General features: G+C 36.7%; 2 protein-coding genes across 3 annotated transcripts; one reads left to right on the top strand and one right to left on the bottom strand.

Moving 5' to 3' along the window:
- The first annotated feature begins 1,060 nt into the window (after window positions 1–1,060).
- Window positions 1,061–9,013, top strand: wdr93 (WD repeat domain 93). Its single transcript, XM_030127845.1, has 16 exons — window positions 1,061–1,274; window positions 1,645–1,741; window positions 1,896–2,097; window positions 3,437–3,501; window positions 3,628–3,706; window positions 3,802–3,884; window positions 4,080–4,152; window positions 4,295–4,445; window positions 4,528–4,583; window positions 4,853–4,942; window positions 5,101–5,232; window positions 7,084–7,291; window positions 7,384–7,444; window positions 8,011–8,167; window positions 8,320–8,506; window positions 8,655–9,013. The coding sequence occupies exons 2-16, from the start codon at window positions 1,646–1,648 to the stop codon at window positions 8,746–8,748; spliced, it is 1,734 nt and encodes a 577-aa protein (XP_029983705.1). The 5' UTR covers window positions 1,061–1,274; window position 1,645; the 3' UTR covers window positions 8,749–9,013.
- Window positions 9,014–12,380: 3,367 nt separating this feature from the next.
- LOC115417229 (gonadotropin-releasing hormone II receptor-like) lies at window positions 12,381–21,323 on the bottom strand. Of its 2 annotated transcripts, none has more exons than XM_030131241.1 (4): window positions 21,174–21,323; window positions 17,216–17,831; window positions 14,623–14,827; window positions 12,381–13,049 (listed from the first exon to the last, which is right to left on the bottom strand). In XM_030131241.1, exons 2-4 carry the CDS (start codon window positions 17,762–17,764, stop codon window positions 12,523–12,525), a joined length of 1,281 nt encoding a protein of 426 aa, XP_029987101.1. In that variant the 5' UTR covers window positions 17,765–17,831; window positions 21,174–21,323; the 3' UTR covers window positions 12,381–12,522. The 2 variants fall into 2 exon arrangements, with proteins under 2 accessions (XP_029987101.1, XP_029987100.1); XM_030131240.1 differs by having other exon boundaries at window positions 17,216–17,819.
- Window positions 21,324–25,386: the final 4,063 nt, after the last annotated feature.

Below are 25,386 nucleotides of genomic sequence, written 5' to 3'. Positions count from 1 at the left end.
ACTACAAAGTGATTTTTAGCATTGAATTATTACATCCACATCCACATAGGGGTCTCAGGGTTAAAGCTTAAGAGGAGAAGAGATCAGTGATCTAGTGGAACACCATGTTTATTACTTGTTTTGTTTTTTCCCTCCATTATGTCGAATATGGTCAAAATGACGCCATCTGGTGGAAAGTAGTAAAAAGATGAATTCCAAAGTAAAAGCCCAGACTGACGCGTAGACAGAATAAAATGCATGTATTATGCGTTAGTTGAAGTGAGATAAAAAGAAAAAAAGACTTGCAGTTTGAATGGGTTTCAGTGGCACATTTTGTGTTGAACAGTCTGAATATAACAATGGTTTGTGCACAGTGTATTTTACACTTAATGGACTGTAAGTAAAACTCAGGACAGAAATACGATCAGTCAGTCAACACATTTTATTTAACCTTTAGGGCTGGGTCTTATATTGGTCACACTAAGCAAAAAAAAAGTGGGCTTTTTAAAAGCAAACTCTAAAAATGACTATACATCTATATTATATATTCTGCTCTCACTGAGCCATATTTCCACCTCCATCTGAGCTATTGATATCAAATTTTAATAGGTAATATTTTTACCATTGAAATGCCATGTTTTTTGACATGATTCCACCATGTTTTCAGGTTTTAAAAAAATAATTATTTTCAATATACTACATGCAAACTATATATTGTACTGAAGTAGGCCTATTAGAGCCTATTACATGTTATTTAGCAGCAACATTGAGTTTTATACTTTTGTGCAGTGTCAAATACTCACCCTCATACTGAGCACAAAAATGGGCACTTCATTTATATGTAGATCTGATTAGTTTTCAATGGCACATTTTTTGATGTTTAATAGTATGAGGGTATGTTTTAGACTTACTATAGCAGCTGAACTGCAAATAACAAGATAATATGAAAATGCACAATCTTCCCAGAAATCATGAACACAACCAAAATAATCAAAAAAATGAATGAAGAGCGTGTAAATTGCGCATGCGCAGCGCAGCCCATAAGGGTTCAATAACTCATCACTCTATCATCATCGTCTGACTGTTCTGTCCGGCAACTTAAGGTCCAATCCTGTCGACTTTCAGATATTGACTATTTCATCAACTTTTACCGCTTGACTAGGACCAGTTCTTCACCTCTGGAGAGCAACACATGCAGCGATGTACCGTTACCATGACAACCCGTATGGTCAACACCTAAGCTAACCTAGCTAATGCACTGTGTAACTAAAATCAACATCAAAATTAAAATTAAGGTAAGACCCTTGGCTAAGCGTCACAAATATCCCTACATGTCATTCTGTGACTTGTCAACTAAATACGGTATACTTCAAGGTGAACGCTTTACTTTGGAGGCAGTTTTTTTGTTTGTTTGTTTTTTATTTAGCTACAAAGACTTTGTTAGCAGTTAGCTAAGTAGCTGGACTGCATAACTAGGTAAAACAAACAGTCCCCAACCATCATCTGTCTGCTTGAAGGTGGGACAGTGAACTTAAAATCCAACCAGAGAGACTCAGCCAGGTCATTTCAATAGTTTTTGAACTGTACCATTGGAAAAACTATGTAGAAATATTTACTGAAGTAGAGTCTATCTGTTGTGTCAGATTCATTCTGTTTTGGTTGTAGGATGCCCACGTCCACCAGAAAAAGTACCTCAGCAAGTTGTGATGCAGACAACTCCATAAAGGAAACAGCAACATGTGAACTGTCTGATGTGACAAAGGTAGACATTAGATTTAGATCACTGTTTATTCATATTTGTCTGTAATACAGAAGCGTGAAAACTAGTCTGATCAGTTTATACCAATCTGCAGATAATGTTGTATTAATAGTCGATTTCTCAAGCAACTAATAGGTTTTGTTTTTTCACCGGTCAGCTTCCAGAGAGCACTAACTGCATGGCATGCTCTGAAGATGGTGCTTACCTGAGTCTGGGCCACTCCAAGGGCTTGTCTGTTTGGTCTGCGGTTTCTCTGACCTGTGTTGGAGAGTGGCTGCAGGAGAGACTGGAAATGACATCTATTCAAATGGCCACAATGACTGAGATGACCTATCTACTTGGCACTGTTGATGATATGGGTGGGCAGTTTGCATCTGATTAACCTTTCTTCTTTTTAGTTTCCATTTCATAGCCACTTCCCTATGTTTTAAACAAACCACTTTATTGGTAAAATTTTATAATAATGGTTAAAATCATATGCTTATTTAATGCATCACTTATACTGATTTGATGCAAGATGAAACTCTTATTGCTCACCGTAACCATCAGTTAACAAACTCTGGCTTTGTATGATTATTCCACACCCACTTGATCATCAGTTGAGGATTTTTAATTTAGTAATATTTCATACATGAACTTTTCTGCCACTTTTTAATATTAAAAGGGTATGGTACAATGGGGGCCGAGCTCTTTTTTTTTTTTTTTTAATCTCAGATTGCCAAAGCCTTACTTTAGCTTTGACTGAAGTTTGGAATACCATACATTTCAACATAGACCTTTGTAAACTTTTATCCCAATATTTTGCAATGTACTATATATATTAGGGGTCTCTTCATGCCAATACAAAATGAGACATTATTATGAAGTTGTTTTTTTAATTCATAGTATGACTTGGTTTCACTTTCAGAGTTCACGCTCACAGATTTTGAAGCCTATAACTGTCCCAGAGTCAATACTGTACATTTTGAGTTTTTTATGCACACTGTCCATTAGAGGTCGAATGATTATGATCTTTAAAGGCCTTTACAATAAGAATATTTTGGAGCTGGAGAAGCTGATGATGAATCAGTAATCATTTGATAGACACCCATCCTCTGAATCATATGCTTGCATTAGAGGAACGCAATGATTAAGTCTGACAAAACCAAGTAAATTAATTATTTGACAATGATCTTTGTTCCATTCTGTAAGGCTGGGACAACATTAAAATTAGGAATCCCTCCAGTGCCTTGGCCATGAAGAAAGAAGATATAAAATAAATGCAAGTCTCAAATACAAAATTACACAGCATAAGTTTGGGCATCTTCAGATATGTGGCAAAATCCTGTCCCATTACTATTTATACCATGTCAAGCCCATACATCTTCTGGTATTCATTGATATAACATCATTAAATTGTGTTAGAGTTTAGTGATTATGTGTTGCAGCAGAGATGGTGACTGGACCTTTGCATTAAATCTACAATTAATGTATTATGTACCTTTGAATTAACACTCTATAAGTGATGATCATTTAAGTGTGAAGTGATCATGTAACACTAAAGTGATTTGATCATTAGCTCATGGTGAGTAACAGGAATTCATGATATCCCTTAATTAATGTATAAAGTTATTATGAGACATGCTTTGGTTAAGCATAGAATTTGTGCTCATTTCCATTTGAATATATACTTACTGCTGTTATTGTCTTGTATTGCAGGTGTAGCTAGAGTCTTAGCATATCACTCTGAAGGAATTCACCTTCTCCATGTCATTAATAATATGGTATGTTACATTACCTAGCATCATTGCGTTTTATTTTATGTTACTGTGAAAGAAGCAATGGGAAAATATTTACAGCTGTATAAAGACTGATGATTTAATACATATTTTACACATTTTATATATTAGGAAGATATCAACAAAAGAAGCATTTGCCTGTCATTTCAACTGTCTAAAGGAGGAGAGTATGGAGCTGCAGCATTCAGTTGTAGGTCTTAAACACTTCTTTCAAATCTAGCCTTTATATTATTATTATGCATATGTGAAGCTGTTGTTGAATCACATGAATTTTATTCCCATCAGGTAGTGGTGCTGTTTGGCTTGAAGTCTATCATTTTCCCACAGAGACATGGCTTAAAGAGTTGGAGATGATGTCACAAAGACAGGTACTGCGTTATAACAACGTGGTCAGCTGGTTTCTGCATGTTTGTATGTTTGATACTTTCACATCACATTTGATCATCGGATATCATCTGCATCTAATTATGGAAATGATTCATTTTAACCTGATTAAATACTTGATACTAATGCCATGTTATGCATGTAGGAATGTAAAAAAATATATATATTTTCATCCCTAGGATCCAAACTCGTCTGGAGTTTTAGATGTCAAATGGTCTCCTGTTGCAGTAATAATTGAAATCAAGCCATCAGGTAGTATATTCTTTAGACCAAACTGACCTTTAACTGTATTTAACACCAATGCATTTTCTCTATGGATAAAAATAACAAAAAAAAAAAAAAAAGAGTTCAGCCGAGCTAATAAATATCTAATGGTATTTGTGCTGGTGTTCAGAAACATTATTAGAAGGTCCACTCAAACCATCACAGATGAAAGACTTCCAGACACACTGTCTGGCTTTGGACAGAGGGACCAGCAGTCCACAACAGCAAGAAACGTTTAATACAGACAACGGACAAACAAATGAAAGAAGTGATAGACTGAGGTACAGTAAGATGAGTGAGTATCACAGCAGTCAGATGTTCAAGTGGAGATTTTCTCACTCTCATTACATGGATCTATTTCAGGCACTGCACTGTGCACTTTCTCCTCCCATTGGTTGGTGGTACAAAAGGAAAACCAGGTACGTAATGATGAAAAGGTAATGTTTGCTGCATAAGACTTAAATGTAGGAATTTTCAATTCATTTGAAACTAAATAAAATAATAACCTTGTGTTATAAAATCACAGGGCTGGGTTTTGTTCAGTAACCTGTGCCTGGAGCAGACTGACAATCAGGGACTAATTAATTCTATTATATTCTGTAGCTCATTTTATTTCAACTCAAAAGGCATTTGCTCTGACTGGCCATGCTCCTGTTAATGTCATCCTTAATCTCTGACCTTTATTCAGCAAGATTCCCTGTTGCTGTCTGTGTGTGGTGGAGTAGCAGCTGTAATCTTCTTCAGTATTTGCTACAAAAACCACAGAAAAATAAACCAGGTAGGATACTTTTTCATTCATAAATGAATCTATTAAATGGCCAATAGCAGAATCTGAAAGACTTACTGGCAGGTATTTTTTTTTCTAACAGCAGCTTATCCATTCATATACTGTATGTGCACGTCGACCTGAGGAGTAACGTGTTTTTGTGTTGGCAGATGTGAAGGTGATGCCAGATGTGTTGTGGCCAAATGCAAATGAAATCCTGTGCTCTGCAGTGAGTGGGTGTACTAGATACGTGGCTCTTGGCCTCAGGGACGCTGTGGTGTGTGTCTGGGACAGACAACTAGGTATGTTTCCTGTTGTGTTAGTTCTTAATGAAGTATAAATGCATTTGAGAGACCGTGGTTGTGTGTTTAAAGGGAAAATGAAAGGCAATGTGTCTTGCACTCATGGGGCCTGGCAGAGTCACCAGATTGTCCTATGTGTTCTAAGAAAGGAACCCTAGAACACATCCTCAGCTGCTGCTCTATGGCACTTGGAGAAGGGCGGTACCGGTGGAGGCATGACCAAGTCCTGAAAACCATCGCTGAAGCCATCAGCACTGGAATTGAGTGGGCAAAACGGTCCTGTCCCTCCAAGAAAACTATCGCCTTTGTCAGAGCTGGGGAGCAGGCAATCCCGGCTAGAAGACCACCAGCTGCCATCCTGACCACCGCAAGAGACTGGCAGCTGCTGGTGGACCTCGAGCGGCAGCTGAAGTTCCCCAGACATATAGCTGCCACCACCCTACGCCCAGACATCGTCCTTCTATCAGAGACCACTAAGCAAGCCGTGCTGCTGGAGCTGACAGTCCCGTGGGAAGATCAGATAGAAGAAGCCTTTGAGAGGAAGCTCTCAAAGTACACAGGACTGATCAGCGACTGTCAACAGGCTGGTTGGAAGGCAAGGTGCTTCCCAGTGGAGGTGGGATGCAGGGGTTTTGCGGCTCAATCCTTGGCCAGAGCCTTCAGTAACCTGGGCATCGAGGGAGAGAGTAGGAGGAGAGCCATCCGCAATGCCACCGAAGCGGCTGTGGCTCAAGAGAGGAAAACCATGGAGCCATGGTAGCTAGTTGCCATCTGGACACAAGCCGGGGTCTGATCAGCCCTGGCTGGGTCACCTGGATGAGGGTGTATGATGTTGAAAGACCCGAAACACCCAGTGATTCCAGGAACATCACTGAAGATGTGTCCAGAGGCATCAGTAGATGTATTCTCACAGTGTCTAGTTGAGTATTTTCATGCTGAGAACCCCATGATCACATAAAAGAACCATCGCCATTTAGCAGATATTAGTCAGAATCTGCCAAGGACATTTCTGTCTAGTTTTATAAAAGGCACTCTGCAAAGAGTGGCATTAGTCCATTTATTCCATAATCATGCTTTGACGTGTTCCTCTTTGCAACACTTTTCCCACGTTCTTTAAGTACAGGCACTTTACTTTCTCATCAAAACTCTATAATAAGAGTACAGCATGAATAAATTAAAGGAAGTTGAAAGATATTTTTTACAACAGTTTGACTTGTAGCTATGTTTTCATTTGCTGATATTCTAAGTTCTCTGATAGAAATGATTTGTTCTTTATTTCAACACAGCTCATTCATGAATCAATATACATGAGGTGGTACAAGTTCATCATGTTTGCAAAACTCTGTGTCATAACTTTGCACAGTAGCAGGTCCACCACCGCTGGTGTCCAGTATCAGGGAGGCTTTGATGAAAAGTGAAAAATGGCCTGGTGCTTCAAGATGTGCAAGCTGCTTCTGCATTACTGTTTTTGTGACATAATGTACTGAAATAATGCAGCATAGATTATTATTATTATTATTATTATTATTATTATTATTATAGATGGCTGTATTTCCCAGTGCTGTTGTGCTTAAATACCATCTCACATCACACTCATCTTTGCACATTAGTGTCTCATTTATTTATGAGTTATATTTGGGATTTCCCGGAAGAAACTTAACTGAACAGCGATAATGAGGTTGAATCAATTTGTGAAAAGATGCACACATATTGTCTGTGTTTGTGTGTCTAACTGACAGACCATGCCATTTTTGCTTGTTAGAGATCTGCCAAATAAACAGTTTTGGGTTTTATTTTTTGTATCTTATTCATTTTTTTCTCCCTGTGACACTCTTTTTTTCTTTTTGACAGGGTCTCCGTTGTCTGTATTCTCTGTGTCAAACAGGGACAGTGTCTTTTCCAAGATCCGATTTGTGGATTACTGGCCTGTATCTTCTGATGATCCCCTCATTTGTAGTACAGCAGAGCTCCATCTTTTAGTAATATGTAAAAGTGGGGCCATGCATGCGGTGAAAACAGGACGAGGAAGAAAACCCAGTACACTTGAGTTCATTGAAAGGTTGCACTGAATCTTCAACATAAAGATCCATTCTGTATTAGTCCAGAAAAACTACTGCTCAAAGCTACTCAATGTTTTCTGTGTTTCTACAGACCAAAAGATAATGGTGATCTTCAGACTATCACTGCGTCAGTACCATTCCTGCAGGGTTTGGTAGGTACTCTGATACTGCTGATAAGAAAATATTCACTGAAAGGCTTTTAACCCTATAATGCCAAACGTATCATATTTGATACATGAGTTTTGAAGGCCTCTACATGATCAGTGTAATATTTTTTTCCTTGAAAAACCTGATGTATACAATTAGATACATGCAATACACAGATAATCCACCAGGGGGGAGGAATTTGTTCACCAAAGACCTTTCCAGTGACACTACAAGATTGTCATTAATGAGGAAAGAGGAAGAACTTTGCCAATTTTGAGAAGGAATTACCAATTTGTTAGACATGTTTGTGTCATATTCTGTTTTTGTTTGTTCAAAAATAATACTTGAGCATTGAGACCCAGTGTATCAAATATGATACAAAATTGAAACTCATACATGGAAATTGATATTTGAAATTTTTTTTGGTTGTTCAGAAGGACCAATAAAGACTCCAGTTTCCAATTTTTTCCAAAGGCTCCAATTTTCTGTCAGTGATTTAATGGTTCAGGCTTTACAGGGTTAATTTGCATGCCTTTGAAACCTTCTGTCTTTCTTTTAACTGGTTGAATAGTCGCTGGTTGTGCAAAGAAATGGAAAAATCTTCCTTCAAGATGTCATCAACAAAACCATTGCGTGTTTTTTGAGTCTTCCTGCGTCTTACCTGGTTGCAAGTCCATGCAGCCCCGTGTATGCTCTGAACATCAATCAGCAAACTCTGTACATACGAGGTGAAGTTAAAAGCTTTTGTTTTGTTTTGCATAATATCCAATAATAGTTTTGTCATTTCCAGTGTGAATTGGAATGACAGGAGATGTATAGATACTGTACATTAAAAGGTCTATTGAACAAACGCTGTAACTGAGGCTTTTGTCTCCTCCAGGTGACCCAAAACCCAGCTCCAGTGCTTTTTTAAAAGAAGACTGTCAGAGCCACCTTTACATCCTCAAATTTGGAGAACGTGATGTCTTTAAGCCATACATTGTTTCACCGTCAAACTCTCCAAGACAAGAGAGGACATTCAGCTTTGTCAGTTTAGCAGAGGCCTGTAATGTCTACCTTCAGCAAAGGTTTGTTCTCTTTTTCTACTGGTCAGTTCTCTGAATATTATTTCAGCTAAGATGAGCCAAGCAGACCAAGGTCAAACAATGTCAAACAATACCTGCATCATTGTGAATTATGTTTCCATTCATGTGTTCTCAATGTTTTCATGATTAGAGTGGGATCTGTGGAGGAAAGGAACAATGCAGTGACTCAAACGTGGAAGCGACTTCCGGAGACCGCACTGATGGTACAAAAGAGAAACACCTGAAGCACAAAATGAAAAAGTTTTAAACGCAAGCATTATTGTAGTGGTATGATGTTATTGCTGTCGGTCTAAGATGTTTGTTTATTTATCTTAAGCTTCCTCCAGTTTAGCCACCTCCTCTTTTCCTTGAAAGTAGTTTGTCCTTGAACAGTTTGTCAATGTGTCATTTCTTCATTCTGAAATTGCCATCATAGCTGAGAAGTTATATTATTAATAATAATAATAATAATAATAATAATAATAATTATACATTTTATTTGAAAGCACCTTTCATGGAACCCAAGGACACTGTACAGCAAAAGATAAAAGACAAATAGAATACGAAGGACAATAAATAAAAGAAAAGATAAAACAAGTGGTGCCAGGCACAACAAACCTTGCCCCTCACACGTATTGTAGCTTATTTTGGCATAGATCCAGCTGATGTCATAATGTCTATGCATGTGGTGATGTCAGCATATCAACTGCCTCTATATATGTTCTAAGTTTGAAGTAAATTGAAACAAAATTGATGTTTTTATAGACATTTGAAATTTTGCCCATTATAAGTAAATGGGAGAAAAAAAAAGATGAGAAAAAAAAGCTGTAAAAAATTCAGAAAAAATTGAAACTTCGACCTTCTTTTCCCAAAATTTAAGGACATCTATTGTGGGTCACTTACAATCTATACACCCAATTTGGTATGAATTGAACCAACAATTTTGCTGCTAGAGTGTTAACAAACAAACCAAATCGAAAACAATACCCTTGCCTCCCCTTCAGGGACGGGGTAACAAGTGCAAGTGATGTGATACCGGTAAGATGTTAGGGATTTATTATAGTGGGTAGGAATTATTTCTTGATTAATAAGTAAATACATTTGTTTAGAAGTAAATTAATATTTACTTAATACTTAAAATCAAAACACTAGATAAATGGCCAAAAGAATGTAGAGAATTAAGTCAAATGTGACAAGTGAAACCCAAAATAATCAAAGAAATGGACTCGCATGCTGCTTCGAAATAAACCGTGTCCCGCTTGTTGTGGGACCAGAAGGTGATCTTCAGGGAGTATTTTCAAAGTATGAGTGTTAAGGTTAAATATGACTGGACTGAGCTCAGTCATGGCACGTTGGCATTTTATTGCCTCTGGGTTCTTAAATGTTTAAAATGTCATATTGTAATATCAGACCAAAGAAAACCAGGACAGAGTGCAGACATTTAGCTGAACTGTTATATTCTGTTATACAACATGAAGTAGAAGATTATTAATCATTAGGAGATAATTAAAGGACTAAAAAAACAACTATTTGTTCACTCTTCTCTTATATATTTACTATGTATTTTCTCTTCACCTTATGGATTCATTTATACTGATATGTAGCAAAATATGAAGTGAATTTATGTTCAGTTCCCCCTAGACTGGGTCCTAACAATAAGTGACCAACGTACTGTATTTAATACTAATATATTCTGCAGACAGACTGATTGGCCTCATTTGTATTGAATATGTGGTAAACACGTGTTTGCATAACAACAAGATATTCAGCTATGTGTTGACAATGCATGAATGATGTCCACATCTAAGAGGTAGTTAAAGAGCAGATTCTAAGAAAATAGCTGAAACCTTAGACTCAGAAGAGAGTATATTGTTTATTTATAAGCTATAGTTTCTGATTTGCATCCTGACATTCAAATAATAACAGAAAATCTTGAGCCATGATCTCTTTGTTGTGCTTTTTTCCTTCCTTTCAGGTCATTAACATCGAGTCTATTGTCAATGCAGACACATTTGGTGTATTGTTGTGTAATTTGTATTCCATCCTTCCCGTCTATTATCAGATCATCATAGACAGAGACTCTGCAAACGGATACTGATACTGATTTTATTATGTACCTGAAAACCTAATTAGAATTTTACAAAAGCTTCAGTGACGGCCAAAGGGCCAGTCACTATTCAGAGAGAAATAAAAACACAGGTGTCATGTACAGATAGCGTGGCATGGTTTCACAGCCAGCGTGGGTTTCATACCAGGAAAAATAATCACTGTAAAAACAAAACCCACAAAACAAATATCCTCTTTTTATTATACTTATTGTTTGTTAAACTTGTTTTGATCTGATGTATTTGTTTTAGCATTTTGCATATTTGTGTTCTGAGTTGATTTGCATAGTCATTTTTACATAATTCTCGTATAATTGGTAATTTCAGAACCACATCAGGCCTGTTTTCCTCTAATTGACTGCATTAGTTGAGGCTCTCTTTGTCATTAATATTCTTACTTTTCTATGCGAGTCTTCAAAGTACCTCGGTGTGTTTGTTAACTAAAAGAAACGACCTAACACTTGAACTAGGGCTTTGTGTATTCGTAATGTGGATATTTGTTTGGATTCCTGCTGAGGCACAGACTCCATAATTAAACAGATTATAAGAGTCAGACTAATCAAGAGAAAATAGAGATAATAAGATGAATAATAATAATAATGACAACCACTACTTGACTACATGTGTTTTCCTAACCTTTATGCCTCTCTTGTTCTACATAAGGATGAAAATCAATCATCTGATGTGCATTAAAGCAGCTGGGGATGATTTCAAAGTTAACTGTCAAAAATCAATGTGTCACAATTCCCGGGTAGAGATTGCTTTTTCATTTGGACGCCGTGACTCATCACTGATTATAGGCAGAAGTCGCCTTAGGGAGTCTAACGCTTCTAACGCTGCCTAGGGTCACAAGGGTGCTTGCATCACAAATCGCCACATTATTACTATAAAGCATTCATTTGCATACTGATAAGTGCAGCTGTGTGTTGGAATTTCTTTGACCCCGCAGGGTTGGTTATCATTTTAGCTCAGAAAACTGACATTATTTTGATCTGTAGTGGAACACATTGAGACAGTAACAGCAAACTCTCTGAGATCATTTCAATAAATTTATTTCAACATGACCACAAGTGACAATTTCTAAAACATATAACCATTTATTTGTTGCAAAATGTCATGTAAGTGTTGTATGAACAATATACAGTACTGTATTTTATGAAACTACCTCTTTCTAGCTCTGTATCTTCCAAACAGTGGCACTTATGGTTTTTGCATTAGTGCTTAGTAGTGTTACGCCCCGGATAGGGGACCCTAGGTCATGACATGAGTAAGTGGAGACCTTCCCTCACTCCCAAGCCACAGAGAAACCCCAGGATGCAGATTTGTGCACTTAAACAGACATATGGTTTATTTACACATAATGTGAATAAGTGTGATACATAAATTAAGCATAACTGCAGCTTTGACTTCAGGGTGGGCCAAGGCCAAAATAACAAACATAACTCAACTAACTGAAGAACCAAGGCTGACCTGCAAAAGACAGAGTAACCAAAATACAGAGTCTGACCTTCCTACTTACGTCAAAAACAAGAGAAACAGACAAACAAAACAGCAGCCCACCCCTACTGCTGCATTCACAAATCAAAAACAAACAGTTGGGAGTGGAGGAAAGGTGCCAGTAGTGTCACCTATATGGTCTGCCTCTAGCTGGCTGGTCCAGTCTGTGGACGAGTTCAGGCTTCACACCTGCAAGACATCATCCACTCACTCACACACAGACACATGCACACACCCACAGAGACATAGACCCACCTATGGGTCGTAACAGTAGCGAAAGCGTGTGGATATTTGTGAAGTCAAAAAGACAGTAGGTAATACAGAGCCAACATATCAACCACAAAATAAATTTAAATAAATAATACAATTACACAACAGTAGAAATACATGTGAGATAGCCTCTATTCTGCATTCCTGTCATATGATGCTCTCAGTGTTGGACTGGATGTAATCCCTCTCTGCAACATTGTCTGCTGTTAAAAAGCTGCTCTTCTGTGACACACACTCAGCTTTCTTGCCGTCATTAATGCACAACATAAAACTCTCCTGGCTGTTAGAGTTTGCCTCTTTTTGCAGCTGGAAAGAATTGGCAGCACAAGTGATAGATCCAGTTATAACTGTGTTGTTTTCAAGGTCTGATGCTTTGGTGGCCTTGTGGTAAAACCTCCGGAGCCCCTTTCGGAAGTGAATGGTAAACAGGCCGTAGATGACTGGATCCAGGCAGGCGTTGACCAGCCCGAATATGAACAGGATGTGGGTCAGCGAGTGGGAGACCTTCCCCTCCAGGTCGTCAGGAAAGAACCAGTACCACAGTCCCAGCAGGTAGTACGGAGTCCAGCAGACGATGAAAGACACCACTATCACAATGCTCATTTTAAGAGTCCTCATCCGGGCTCGCGGGATGTTATTCTTTGAACACCTCAAATGTATCTCATTGGACTGAACTGAAAACAAAATTCAGGACAGAAATAAGATCAGTCACTCTATGCATTTTATTTAACCCTTAGAGGTGGTTCTAGTATCAGTCACACTTGTACCGCTAAGTACAAAAAATGTGCTTTTTAAAAGCAGCTATAAAGAATATTATACATTGATATTATATTCTACTTTCATTGAGCTAATTTTATCATCTACTATACAGCCTACCTAATTATTGATAACAATACAAATTAGTTATTAAATATTTTAACCATTTAAATTCCAGGTTTTTGTCAGGATGCCACCAAATTTTCACAAAAAAATTTAATAATTTTCAATATACTACATGCATAGTATCTTGTGTGTGTGTTGAATTGTCATAGCCTGTTTTATGTAATTTAGCATTTTGATTTTTATGCATTTTATATTTTGTGCAATGTTAATTACTCGTACATTGATTTCAGTGGGTTTCAGTGGCACATGTTTTGTGCTGACTAGTATCAGTGTAACTTTTGTTTGTACACAGTGCATTTTAGACCTACCATAAGAGCTAAGCTGTTAATATTACAGATAAAATAGAAATACACAAACTTGCCAAAGTTAACATAGTCAAAATAATCCAAAAATTACCAATGAAAGTATGGAATCGCCTTGTAGCATAGTCCATTAGCAAAAAAAAAACAAAAAAAAACCAGATTAATAAATATATGCAAATTGTACAAAGTTAGGTTGTGATGAGTTTAACCCATAAGAGCTGTGAAAGAATACATGTCGTCTATTTGTTCATGTGTATCAACTCTGTGCACTAAAATGAGAAAATAACAAACGTCTATGCTGCTGTGTAATTCAGTTTTGCAAATGCAGCACTGAGTGAAAATGCTTATGCAAATAAATGGGGTTCACACATATGGTGCTGCCAGTGCTGGGGAAACTTAAACTATATGGAGTTGAACGACATTTTGCTATAACTTACTGGTAGTTAAACTACATTCATATTTTGTGCCGCGTCAAGTAGTTCAAGTATTCTTTGGGTATTTTTTTGTAGTTTAACTACTCAATTCGCAAACTACAATTTTGGCCAACAACATAAATTAAGGGGTTTTTTTAGTTTTATTTTTTGTAATATAAATTGTGTTTCACCACTGAACATAAAACAGTCCCTTTTTCTTTCATCCTGAATTACTTTGAAGGCATGATCATGTCATGACATGACATCCAACGCTGCCTCTGATTGGCTTGCCTCGGCAGCTCTCAAATGCTTCGCAGATGTGCGATCATGACTAATGTGTTGTAATCGTCACCACCATGGACCCCCGACAGCAACATGCCGCCCCAACCATGGCCATATTTGGTTTCATATACACCACATGTACATTCTCAATTTAACGCTGAAAATAAAAAGTAGTTGCTAAAACAACTTTTTCTAGATTTACAAACTACATTTCTCCAGGGGTAGAAATGTAGTTTGTTTGAACTACTGCCATGATGACCTACTTGCATAGCTTCCCCACCACTGGGTGCAGCAGTGGTTTGGTTGTATAAGTGTTGATGGCTGATGTGAAATGATTTATACACCTTCAGTCTCCGGTTTGAACTTACGGTTGTCCTTTTTCAGTCGCATGGAAATTTCACAGAAGATCCTGGTGTAACAGGTGATCATGATGACCAGTGGCAGCAGGAACAGGCAGGAGAAAGTGAACATGTTGTAGGCTGTTTCATGCCAGTGGGTGAGAAAACTTCCATGCGTGGAGCACTGAGTGAAGTCCTCTGGATCATTGATGGTCACATTGTGAAAAAGGAAAGCCTGGTGATGAAATGAACAGTTGTTAAGTTGTACACGTAGCAACGTGACTAGTCCTGTGGGGGTTTCGGGGCCACGTTGTCACATTTTCCATAATAGAAGTGCACTTAAAGAGCGCAGATCAGGTTTATTAATTTAATTTGTGCCATTTCAAGTTTCTAAATTTGTCTGGGGGTCTTCTGAGTTAAAGAAAGTGGAAAAACAACTTCAGACTCTGCTCCTTTTTATGGATCTGCTTAAACCTTTAATGGGTTTGTAGATGGGCAGTAAAAGGGGAGGGATTACATTTTCAATTAAATTCAGGTAAAAGGCAGTTTCTCAGTTTTTCAGCATTAAATATGATCCATTGGATGTCCAGAGGTTCTGTAGTGAACATTGTTTTTAGGTTTGGCTAATGATACACTTTGCTGAAAAAGTCACTTTTCCTTCAGTTTGCTCTGTTTTGATTTAATGGCCTTTGACCTATGATGAACATTGATATGGTTAGTAAAATACATTTAGGAAAATTCCTGCTTTTCACAGAAAAATGAACAATGCAATGCATAATGTTATAATAAAGGATGATAAATCACTTGATAAATCACTCAATGGAAGTCACTGCAAAAATAATTCTAGGTGTTTAAGAGTTAATACTTAATTTAAACATAAGTGCAGTTGATATTTGATACTCGCCAAAACTATTAACAGTGATTGGCCAGACTTCCCTGAAATTTGGTACATTTATCAACTAACATATTTAATAAAAACCTTGATAGATCATTTGACCACCTGATCAGTTCTCAGGTGAGATTTTTCATGGCTTTAAGTCAAATATATCAACACACTTGTGTTTTGACAAGCAGCGTCTGTTTGTTGCATTGTTTGTTTATCTTTCTGTAGGATTACACAAAAGCTACTGCATGGATTTTCCTGAAAGTTTAGGCCAAGAAGGGGAAACTTTGTTCAAGTAGATTTGTCCACTGTAGATATAAACAGCTCATTTTATAGTAACTCAGCAGTTCTTAATTTAAGGTGATTGTATACTATTGACAACTTTATTGTGGTTAATATATTGGTTAATACATTTAATTTCTAAATGAAGGCATGAACCACTATGAAAAGAATGTACAGTATATGGGGTGAATTTATGGAATGGTCTGAAGAAGGAGTTGAAAGAATGTACAAATATTTATCACTTCTGAAAACAAAATGTGTTTAAAATATTTGCTGAAGAGGTTTAGAGGAGAAGATGGATGTTAACTCTGATGACACTGGTGAATATTAGATGAGATAGAATATGGTATAGATGCCACGACTAATATGTAGTGAAGTACATGTATATATGACATATTTTATATATTCATATAAACTAATATAGTTTGTGAGTTGTATAAAAAAACACAAGTGAGATAATCATATATAGTATAAACAAGTGGTGCCAGGCACAACAAACCCCAGCCCTCGCACTTATTGTAGCTTATTTTGGTATCGATCCAGCTGATGTCATCATGTCAATGCATGTGCTGATGTCAGCATATCAATTGTCTCTATATATCTGCCAAGTTTGAAGTAAATTGAAACAAAATTGATGTGTTTATAGAGATTTAAAATTTTGCCCATTTTAAGTAAATGGGAGAAAAAAAATATTTTTAAAAATTCATAAAAAATATTAACTTTGACCTACTTTTCCCAAAATGTAACCACATCTAATGTGGGTCACTGGTAATCTATAAACCCAATTTGGTATGAATTCAACAAACAGTTTTGCTGCTACAGAGAAGTGAAATTTTGCCCATTATAAGTAAATGGGAGAAAAAAAAAAAAAAAAAATTCATAAAAAATTTTAACTTTGACCTACTTTTCCCAAAATGTAATTACCTTTATTCTGAGTCACTGGCAATCTATAAATCAAATTTGGTATTAATTCAACCTGTAGTTTTGCTGCCAGAGTGTTAACAAACAATCAAACAAACAAACTGAACCAAAAACAATTCCCCTTACCTTCCCTTCGGGTGGTGGGGTAAAAAATATAGCAGACTGTATATTGTATTTATATTGGTTTATATTTAGCACATATGTGGTGGATAAGTATGTAGAATTATGTTTATGATAATTATTATACTGACATAACAACATATGTGCATATTTTATTTATGTAAATTAATATAGTTAGTGTTGGTAATGAATTAAATTTGGAGTAGAAACGACTTTGAACACATTACAGAAGTTATATACATATATGTATTTATGTATTTGTACTATTTCATGCATTTGCTCATTCATCTCGTACACACTGAACCTTCCCTCTATAAATGTAAATGTACCACTCTAAGGAAAGGAATCATTTATACCTAATCTAATGAAACCGGACAGACTCATGGGTATTTGACCTCTGGTGTACTGCGGCCTTACCTGAGGGACCGACAGCATCACGCTCATACTCCACGCCACCGCCAGCATGACTCTGTTTCTCTTTCTGGCCTCACTGATTGCCAGAGGGTTTAGTATAGCCGACTGCCGATCCAGACTGATCACCACTGTGACAAAGGCACAGGAGTACATTGCTTGCAGCTTAAGAAACATCAGTAGCCTGCAGGCAAAGTCCCCAGCAAGCCACTGAACTGTGATGTTCCACACAGCATCCACAGGCATCACAATGAAGGTCACCAGCAGATCAGCCACTGTCAGGTTGATGATCAGGACTCTGACGTGGGATTTACGTTTGCTATCGCTGTGTGCCGCCCACAGCACAGCCAGGTTGCAAAAGGCTGATACACCACACAGAATGAAGGTAATTATCACCCTGACTTTAGCCGCTGTGGTGAACGTGGGTAGCTGCAAGGCATCGCCCCCTTCCGTCCAGTTGGATGGGGGTGAGGAGCAGTTGCAGCTGGTGTTCGCGTAGTACTGTGTCATCAGGTGAAACATAGTCGCTGCAGGGTCACAGAGGGTGGTGTTCATTTTCTGGAGCTTGAAAAGGAAGCAACATTCTGCTCATTCACCATGAAGGTCAGCGCTGATGAAAAGACTGAAGAATAAGTTAGAAGAAAGATGAGTCAGAAGCCATGAGGTGGGCACACAAAAACTACATTTTGTGAGTTCCGCATAACCAAACCTTACTTAGATACAAGTTGCAGAGTTAAAGCTACATGAGGTGGATATCAAAAGACCTTGAAGATGAATTATAGCTTCACTATGGAGAAGTGAAGTATATCATTATAGGAGCTGTTATGTAGCTTCTGTGATGCCATGGAGCAGAGCAGTAGAGTCATGTCTGACAGGATCTTAACAACAGACCATGACAAACACCTGATCTGCCAGTGAGTCCAATGTATTTGGACCTGTTTTGAGTTCTGATAGAACTGTGTTACACTCCTTTTTGTTAAATAGAGCCTAGATCAGTTGCGTCAAACTTATTTTAGTTTAGGGGCCACATGCAGCCCAATTTGATCTCAAGTGGCAGAGCAGTAAAATAATAACATAATAAGGTATAAAATAATAACTCCTAATCTTTCTCTTTGTCTTAGTGCAAACAGTAAAAGTGCAACTTTAACAATAGTATGTCTCAGCTTATCATTTACACGTGCATATTATAATTTACAGATCACAGTCAGTCTACAAAGGCACAAAACATTTAGTAACAGGCAGAATATTGATATAAGACATTTCAGGTTGTTCAGAGTTATTTAGATTATTCACTTTTTGTGTATGTGAAAGGAGAGTTTGTAAATGTAAAAAGTTCGATCATGTTGTAATTTTACTTTTCTTCACACGAAAACAAAAAAAAGAACATTTTTGAGTTGTCATTATTTTTAGATTATTATGCTGTTATTTTACTGGTCCAGTCCACTTGAGAGTGAATTTTTCGAATGTATGCGACCCCAGAACTCAGATGATTTTAACACCCATAACTGTTAACATCTTCTGTGTCATTTTTGGCTTTTCACAGATTCATCCCATGGGCCGGATTGGACTTTTTTGGTGGGTCAGTTTTGGCCCACAGGCCATATATTTAACATTCCTGGTCAGATTAATAAAAATAAATAATAATAATAATAATAATAAAGCTTTGCTGGGTAAACTCCCAGAATACCTCAGTACCCTACCCTTCTGTCAGCTCTAGTCATCACGATCATCACCAAGGTCATGGAATAACCTTCAATAAGTTCTTAAACTAAAGCTATTCACGTCCATTAATGATTTTAAGAGTATCATAAAGAATGCAGTGAGGGAGAAAATTGATTGTTTCTCCTGAGAGACCACTGTACTTGAATCCTTTTTATTCTGTTTTATTGTTCATTTTTTTATCTTTTACGTGTTGATTTTATTTGGCTGCAACCTGGGCCAGGTGTCCCTTACAAAAGAGATTTCTGATCTCAATGGGACTTCCTGCATAAATGAAGGTAAATAAATACATAAGACTGAAAATATGGACATCTACACCTGTAACATCCATTGTATCAAATTGATTCCTAATGAAAAAAATAGATTTTCAGCACATTCTTAGTTTTTAGGCAATGTTTGTTTGTGATTTAAAAGATATGTTGAGTCATTAATAACAGGCATGTTTTATGAACTACATAAAAATGCAAATCTATCCGTCTAATACCCATATTCATTGTTATTTTAGACATATGTGCCATGCAAAGGTTTTAGTGTTATTAAATTTACTGTCATAAAATCAGATGAACAACAAATTTCAGACATTCCTTTGTGAGAGATATCATTTATACAATGACAACATACAAGGACATCTCTGTGGGCTAGATAGGGTATATGGGTAAACCTTACCCCTTTGGCAGATTTACACATATGTAGCCTATTTATTTTTAGTGAAAACCACCAGTCAGTGTTAAAGCTGTTAACCACACATTTAACTCTCCCCTCATTATATGTCTTTTGGCTAAAATCTCACGGAGCAGATTCTTTACAGCCTATAAGCAATGACCTCAGGTGGTGCAAAGTCCCATTTCCTTTCAGACGTCAAGAATTACTAGATGATGCAAGATAATTATGGAAATCGCATATACTGATGTCAAAAAATACCTCCTGTTGGGTCATTTAATTTACAGAAATGTTTCATGTTTGATAAGATCATCATATGTTTGAGCTCTGATTTATAACAATGCATTTTCCAGCTGATGCAAGAGCATTATAAGGAGCTCATTTGGCTCGAGAAGGAAATTAATTACCTCAGTCCATGACAGAATATTTAATTGTGCTTATCACAAACAGGAGCTGTATAGATACATCACTGGCTTACTAATTCCATTCAACTGACACTCCAGATTTAATTATTCCGGTTAGAGAAGTCCGACAAAAACATTACTATGTCTACTGTGTACCTGCTTTGCCTTGCAAAATAGGTGTTTACACTGTGGACAATGTCATGACACATTTGCTGGAATGTAATGTAAAGCCTTTTTTTTTTTTTTTTTTTTTTTTAACTTGTCCAGCATCATCACAGCAGAATGGTAGTCTGGCTGCCTTTTTGTGCTGAACAAATTTGCTTTGCCAAGGGAAACTTCATAAAGTATATGAGGCTCCCCTTGGTAGTCTACTGTCTTTATTATGAGTTTTGTTGAACCACATTTCGAAGCCTGACATGGAAGAACAGGGGGGAGGAGAAAAAGGAAGAAGAAGGTGGCGAAGACCCTCACAAGAAAATATGTAAAGCCATTAATACAGAATAATAATGTGCAGATGAGACTACTAGATATCATATCATAGTCATGCAAACTATGTAGATGCGGTCCTTTAAGCACTGACACATGTTATTTATCACTGATCTGAGAGCAGTTCCTCTGTTTGATGCACACAGAAATACTCATAGTTTTCAGTGGATTTGATGGCTTTACACTTTTTTTCACATGGAAAGTAAAGACCTATTTTTATTTTAATTTTTTTTTTACAAACAACTTATATTAAATCTAGTGATAAATACCAATGTATTTGCTCAGATTGTAGATTAAACTCAGCTCAGACCATCATCATCTGGCTTCAGGCAAAAATCCACAAAGAACATCAAGCCAACACAAACATGTGAAAGTTAATTTTAGACTTATTTACAACATGAGTTAGCATAAAGCTTTGTTTCCCCCCCGTGACTTAAAATTCATTAAAATCCCTCTAAAATAATGAGATATTTTGCAGAATATTTCCACTTACAGAAACATTCTATAGTAAAACGCCTCTTATTAGAAATCAACAGGCAAAAATACATCTGGTTATTCCAGTTAAATCGCACTGTCCATGAGTTTTATTTTTAAGAAACATTTTAACACATGCATGTATATGATATGTATTTATTCTTTACTCTAAGGACGAGCAACAACTTTAATTAAAAAAAAAAAAAAAAAAGCAAACTTACATGCACTGGAATGGTGGGTTCAGCCATTCGCGCGGAACCTTAAAAACAACAACTGAAAACAAGCTTCCCCGTGGTCAAGTCAGTGTATTTTCCTTATGCAGGTTTAATAGAAACAACTTGCAGGGTAGCTGCTGTGCGGACACCTCTGCCGTCTCCACTGTGTCTTGTGCGCTTCTGCCCCACGCACCTTAAACCGTAGCGCACGGTCCACCAATCAGAGCAGCCCGGGGGTGTGGCCTGGCCTCACCGCAACCCCAAAAACATCTCTGACATCCACAGCACAGAAAAAAAATCACATGTATGAGAGAGTGACTGATGACCACAGAGTCCTAATAAACAGCTGCAGTGGAACCGACGCCTTGGGTAACATGACAATTACGGATGTTGGTGAAATCATCCAATAAAAGCTATTATGTAAAATGTGATTCATAGATTAAAGACTCAGAGCTGCCTGAAAAACATCATCTTTGACCAAACAGTGATATGGTCAAATGTCTCTGATAAGTTAAGGGATCTAAAATGATCACATTCACAAATTTAAAATTGTTGGTTTCAGACTTTTATCTCAATTCTTCAAATGTAAATGATTCTGCACTACCTTACAATAAAACTACAACTTGATAGTTAATATTATCATAGATGACATTTTCCAACCTTATTTTTTATATATGTTTTCTTATATGTTTTCACAGTGCTGCCCATAATGTTTGAGTGAAATATTTTTACTTCTTATTATGAAATGATTGTGACAATTTGATTTATTGTTGATAAAGTATAACTAGACCTCAGTATGTAATCACTGTACCTGGAAAAAGGTGATTACTGATTTGTAAAAATAAGAATTAAAGATAGGAATGTGTCTGAAAGCAAAATTATTCCAGCTGTATGGGCAACAGTGTCATTCACTTTTATTCACTGTTTTCTTTGTTTTGTTTTGTTGTTTTGTTGTTGTTTTTTTGCAGACCCAGAGGCCTATACTCAAAACATGAAATGGAATGATTATGAAATGAATATGATTACATTTAAAACGTTATGTGCAATAATGATATTTTTTGTCACTAAAACCCCTTTGTGTTTTTCTTCATTTAAACCAGGGGTGTCAAACTCATTTTGGTTCACTGGCCATATTTAGCCCAATTTGATCTCAAGCGGGCCAGACCAGTAAAATAATGACTTAATAACCTATAAATAATGACAAATCTAAGTTTTTCTTTTTGTTTTAGTAAAAAAACAAACAATTAAATTATGAAAATATTTATATTTTACAAAAAAGATGTGAATAACAGAAATTTCATTTAAAAAAAATTAGTGCAATTTTAACAATATTATGCTTCAACTTATTATTTATACATGTACATTATACACAATTTTACATAAACATTTGGTAACGGGCAGAATATTGTTGAAATTTTGGAGTTTGGAACTAAAATCTGAACAATTTCTACAATATTCCATCTCTTATTATTAACACAAGTACAGATCACAGTGATCCATAAATGCACAAAACATTTAGTAACAGGCAGAATATTGTTCAAATTGCACATTTCAGGTTGTTTATCTTTGTTTTTATTTATGTATTTATTTGTATTATATTGTGAAAGAATAGTTTTGTAAATATAAATATTTTCACAGTGTAATGTTATTTTTTTCACTTAAATTTTTTCCACTTAATTTTTCACAAAGAAAATTTGTTGTTGTCATTATTTATTGGTTATTGTGTTCTTATTTTTACTTGAGATCCCACTGGTCTGTATGTGGAACCTGAACCAAAAGGCTTTTGACAGCCTTGACTGTTCAGGTTAATTTTTTTTTTTTTTTGCACTTTCATCCCGCAGGCTGGAATGGAAACTTTGGCGGGCCATATTTGGCCCCCGGGCCGCATGTTTGACACCTGTGATTTAAACAGATCATATATCCAGATCATATATACTGCATAAACATGGTGTGTGTGTGTGTGTGTGTGTATGTGCATGCAGCGGCTCAGTGCTCTCTGTGTTCTTTTAAAGCTGAAGTCACCAACTGAAATTGCATTGTGTATGCATAATGACAATAGACAATCCTTATGTCATATCTTATTATGTGTAATAATCATTTACCAGATGTTGAAAATTTAGATTCATTTTCTGATCATTTTATAGTCATAATAACAAAATAAGCCCTTTTTTTTTTGTTTTTTTAGTTTGGTTTTTTTTGCCCGTGTAGAAAAAGGGTTAAAAGATATGCTATAAAACAGGGGTGGCCAACCCCGGTCTTGGAGAGCTACTATCCTGCATGTCTTAGATGTATCCCTCTTCAAACACATCTGATTCAAATGATAAGCCTGTCATCAAGCTCTGCAGAAGCCTGATAACAACTGTCAGATGTGTTGGCAGAGGGAAACATCTAAAACATGCAGGATAGTGGCTCTCCAGGACCAGGGTTGGCTACCCCTGTTATAAAGCATAATATCTCAACAACATTTTCTTACATCAGTCTGGGCTCACGGCTTGCTTTTAATCTACATGTTCTTTGAAATCTCAGATTACTCATTACTTATTTTACTTTATCCTGTCCCTTTATCCGTCACCATTTACTCATGAGTTACTGCTATATCAAAGAAACACATAACCAATGAGATCTGAGTTGCTACAGTAAAGGTGAATGTGGGCTCACTATTTGGCAAGTAACAGATCACAGATGCCTTTTTTATTATATTGCAACAGCTGATCATTTTTAAGTTATGCACCACCCAAATAAAGCCATAATCTGTAATAACCGTAGTGCTTGTTCTAGTCAAAAAGCCCAGTGTTGAACATTATGATGACTCCTCTGCCCCTTTTGACACTGAGGGCTGCCTAGCACCTTTACCCTTCACTTCATCTATGAAAGCTTTTCCTATCTGCCTCCATGACCACGCACTAACCCCCAAAGACCTGAAAAATGCAAGTCAACATTGATGTCCAAATTTGATGTGCAAACCTCAGTTTGACCTTAAAAATGAAGTTCAAGGACACCAGCCAAAAAAGTCATCAAGAGCTTTCCATGTTGCATCTAAACAAACATCAAATATGAAGGAGATCAGATGATTTGGTGAAAAGTAATCACAATGACACCGCTGCCAAAAGTCAAATTTGATGTTGACCCTAATTTGACCTTGAAAATGAAGCTCAAGGTCGACATTAAAATAACTTGTCCAAGACCTTCACAAGTTGCTATTTCTCTCCGTTGCAAATATGTATATAATCTGTATAGTTTTTATTACTTTTATTATTTTTTTAATTTTATATTGTTTTTTTTTTTTGCACTATCTATATGCATTTGCACTTTATTCTGTTGTTGCCTTGATCATTGAATTTCCCCATTGTGGGATCAATAAAGTCGAATCGAATTGAATTTAAAATTGCATTTAAGTACCAAACATAAAGGAGACTGGGTGATTTGGTGAAGCGTAATCACATTGATGCTGATTCCAGAGGCCAAATTTGATATGTTGACCCCGATTTGACCTTGAAAATGGAAGTCAAGGTCGACACCCAAAGAATTCTTCCAAGAGTGTCCCAAGTTGCACCTAAATACTAAACATGAATAAAATCAGGCGATTTGGTGATGAGTAATAGCATTGACACTGATGTACAGAGGACGACAATACCCCTGCAGCCGAATCGAAACACTGAATGTCATTGTTTGTTTGATAATCTCCTGGTTTCAACAGGATTATTATGGCTGACTGGGAACGTATTGGACACATTCTGATTTAACAATGAAGCAGTGGCATAAAGTCGAATTTGTTAGTTCAAGAAGTCTTAAAAAAGGCTAAAGTTTTATATTGTTTGTTTTTTGCACTATCTATATGCATATACAGGGTGGGGAAGCAAAATTTACAATATTTTGAGACAGGGATTGAAAGACAGTGTATGACCAATTAGTTTATTGAAAGTCATGAGAATTTATTTGCCACAAGAAAATTTACATCATAGAAAATGTTTTTATTCTATGTGTCCTCCTTCTTTCTCAGTAACTGCCTTCACACACTTCCTGAAACTTGCGCAAGTGTTCCTCAAATATTCGGGTGACAACTTCTCCCATTCTTCTTTAATAGTATCTTTAAGAAAGTCAACATTGCTGTGTGATGTTCTATTGGTAGCATGTTCTAAAACGCCCCAAATAGCAGAATCCAGAGGGTTTAGAGTTGGATTTGTTGCTGTTGTCAACAAGTGTTTTGGTGTTCTTGTGT

The sequence above is a fragment of the Sphaeramia orbicularis genome, chromosome 3 (genome assembly GCF_902148855.1).
Source record: "Sphaeramia orbicularis chromosome 3, fSphaOr1.1, whole genome shotgun sequence".
In the NCBI taxonomy this organism is placed as follows: Eukaryota; Metazoa; Chordata; class Actinopteri; order Kurtiformes; family Apogonidae; genus Sphaeramia; species Sphaeramia orbicularis.
This window is presented reverse-complemented; position numbering and strand designations above follow the sequence as displayed.

Coding starts and splice junctions, on each gene's coding strand:
- wdr93 (XM_030127845.1), top strand. CDS start 1,646: ATGCCCACGTCCACCAGAAAAAGTACCTCAGCAAGTTGTGATGCAGAC. Junction 3,885..4,079: donor AGATGATGTCACAAAGACAG/GTACTGCGTTAT, acceptor TTTCATCCCTAG/GATCCAAACTCGTCTGGAGT. Junction 7,292..7,383: donor ACACTTGAGTTCATTGAAAG/GTTGCACTGAAT, acceptor GTGTTTCTACAG/ACCAAAAGATAATGGTGATC.
- LOC115417229 (XM_030131241.1), bottom strand. CDS start 17,764: ATGAACACCACCCTCTGTGACCCTGCAGCGACTATGTTTCACCTGATG. Junction 14,828..17,215: donor TGATGCTGTCGGTCCCTCAG/GTAAGGCCGCAG, acceptor TTTCATCACCAG/GCTTTCCTTTTTCACAATGT. Junction 13,050..14,622: donor GCGACTGAAAAAGGACAACC/GTAAGTTCAAAC, acceptor TTTTGTTTTCAG/TTCAGTCCAATGAGATACAT.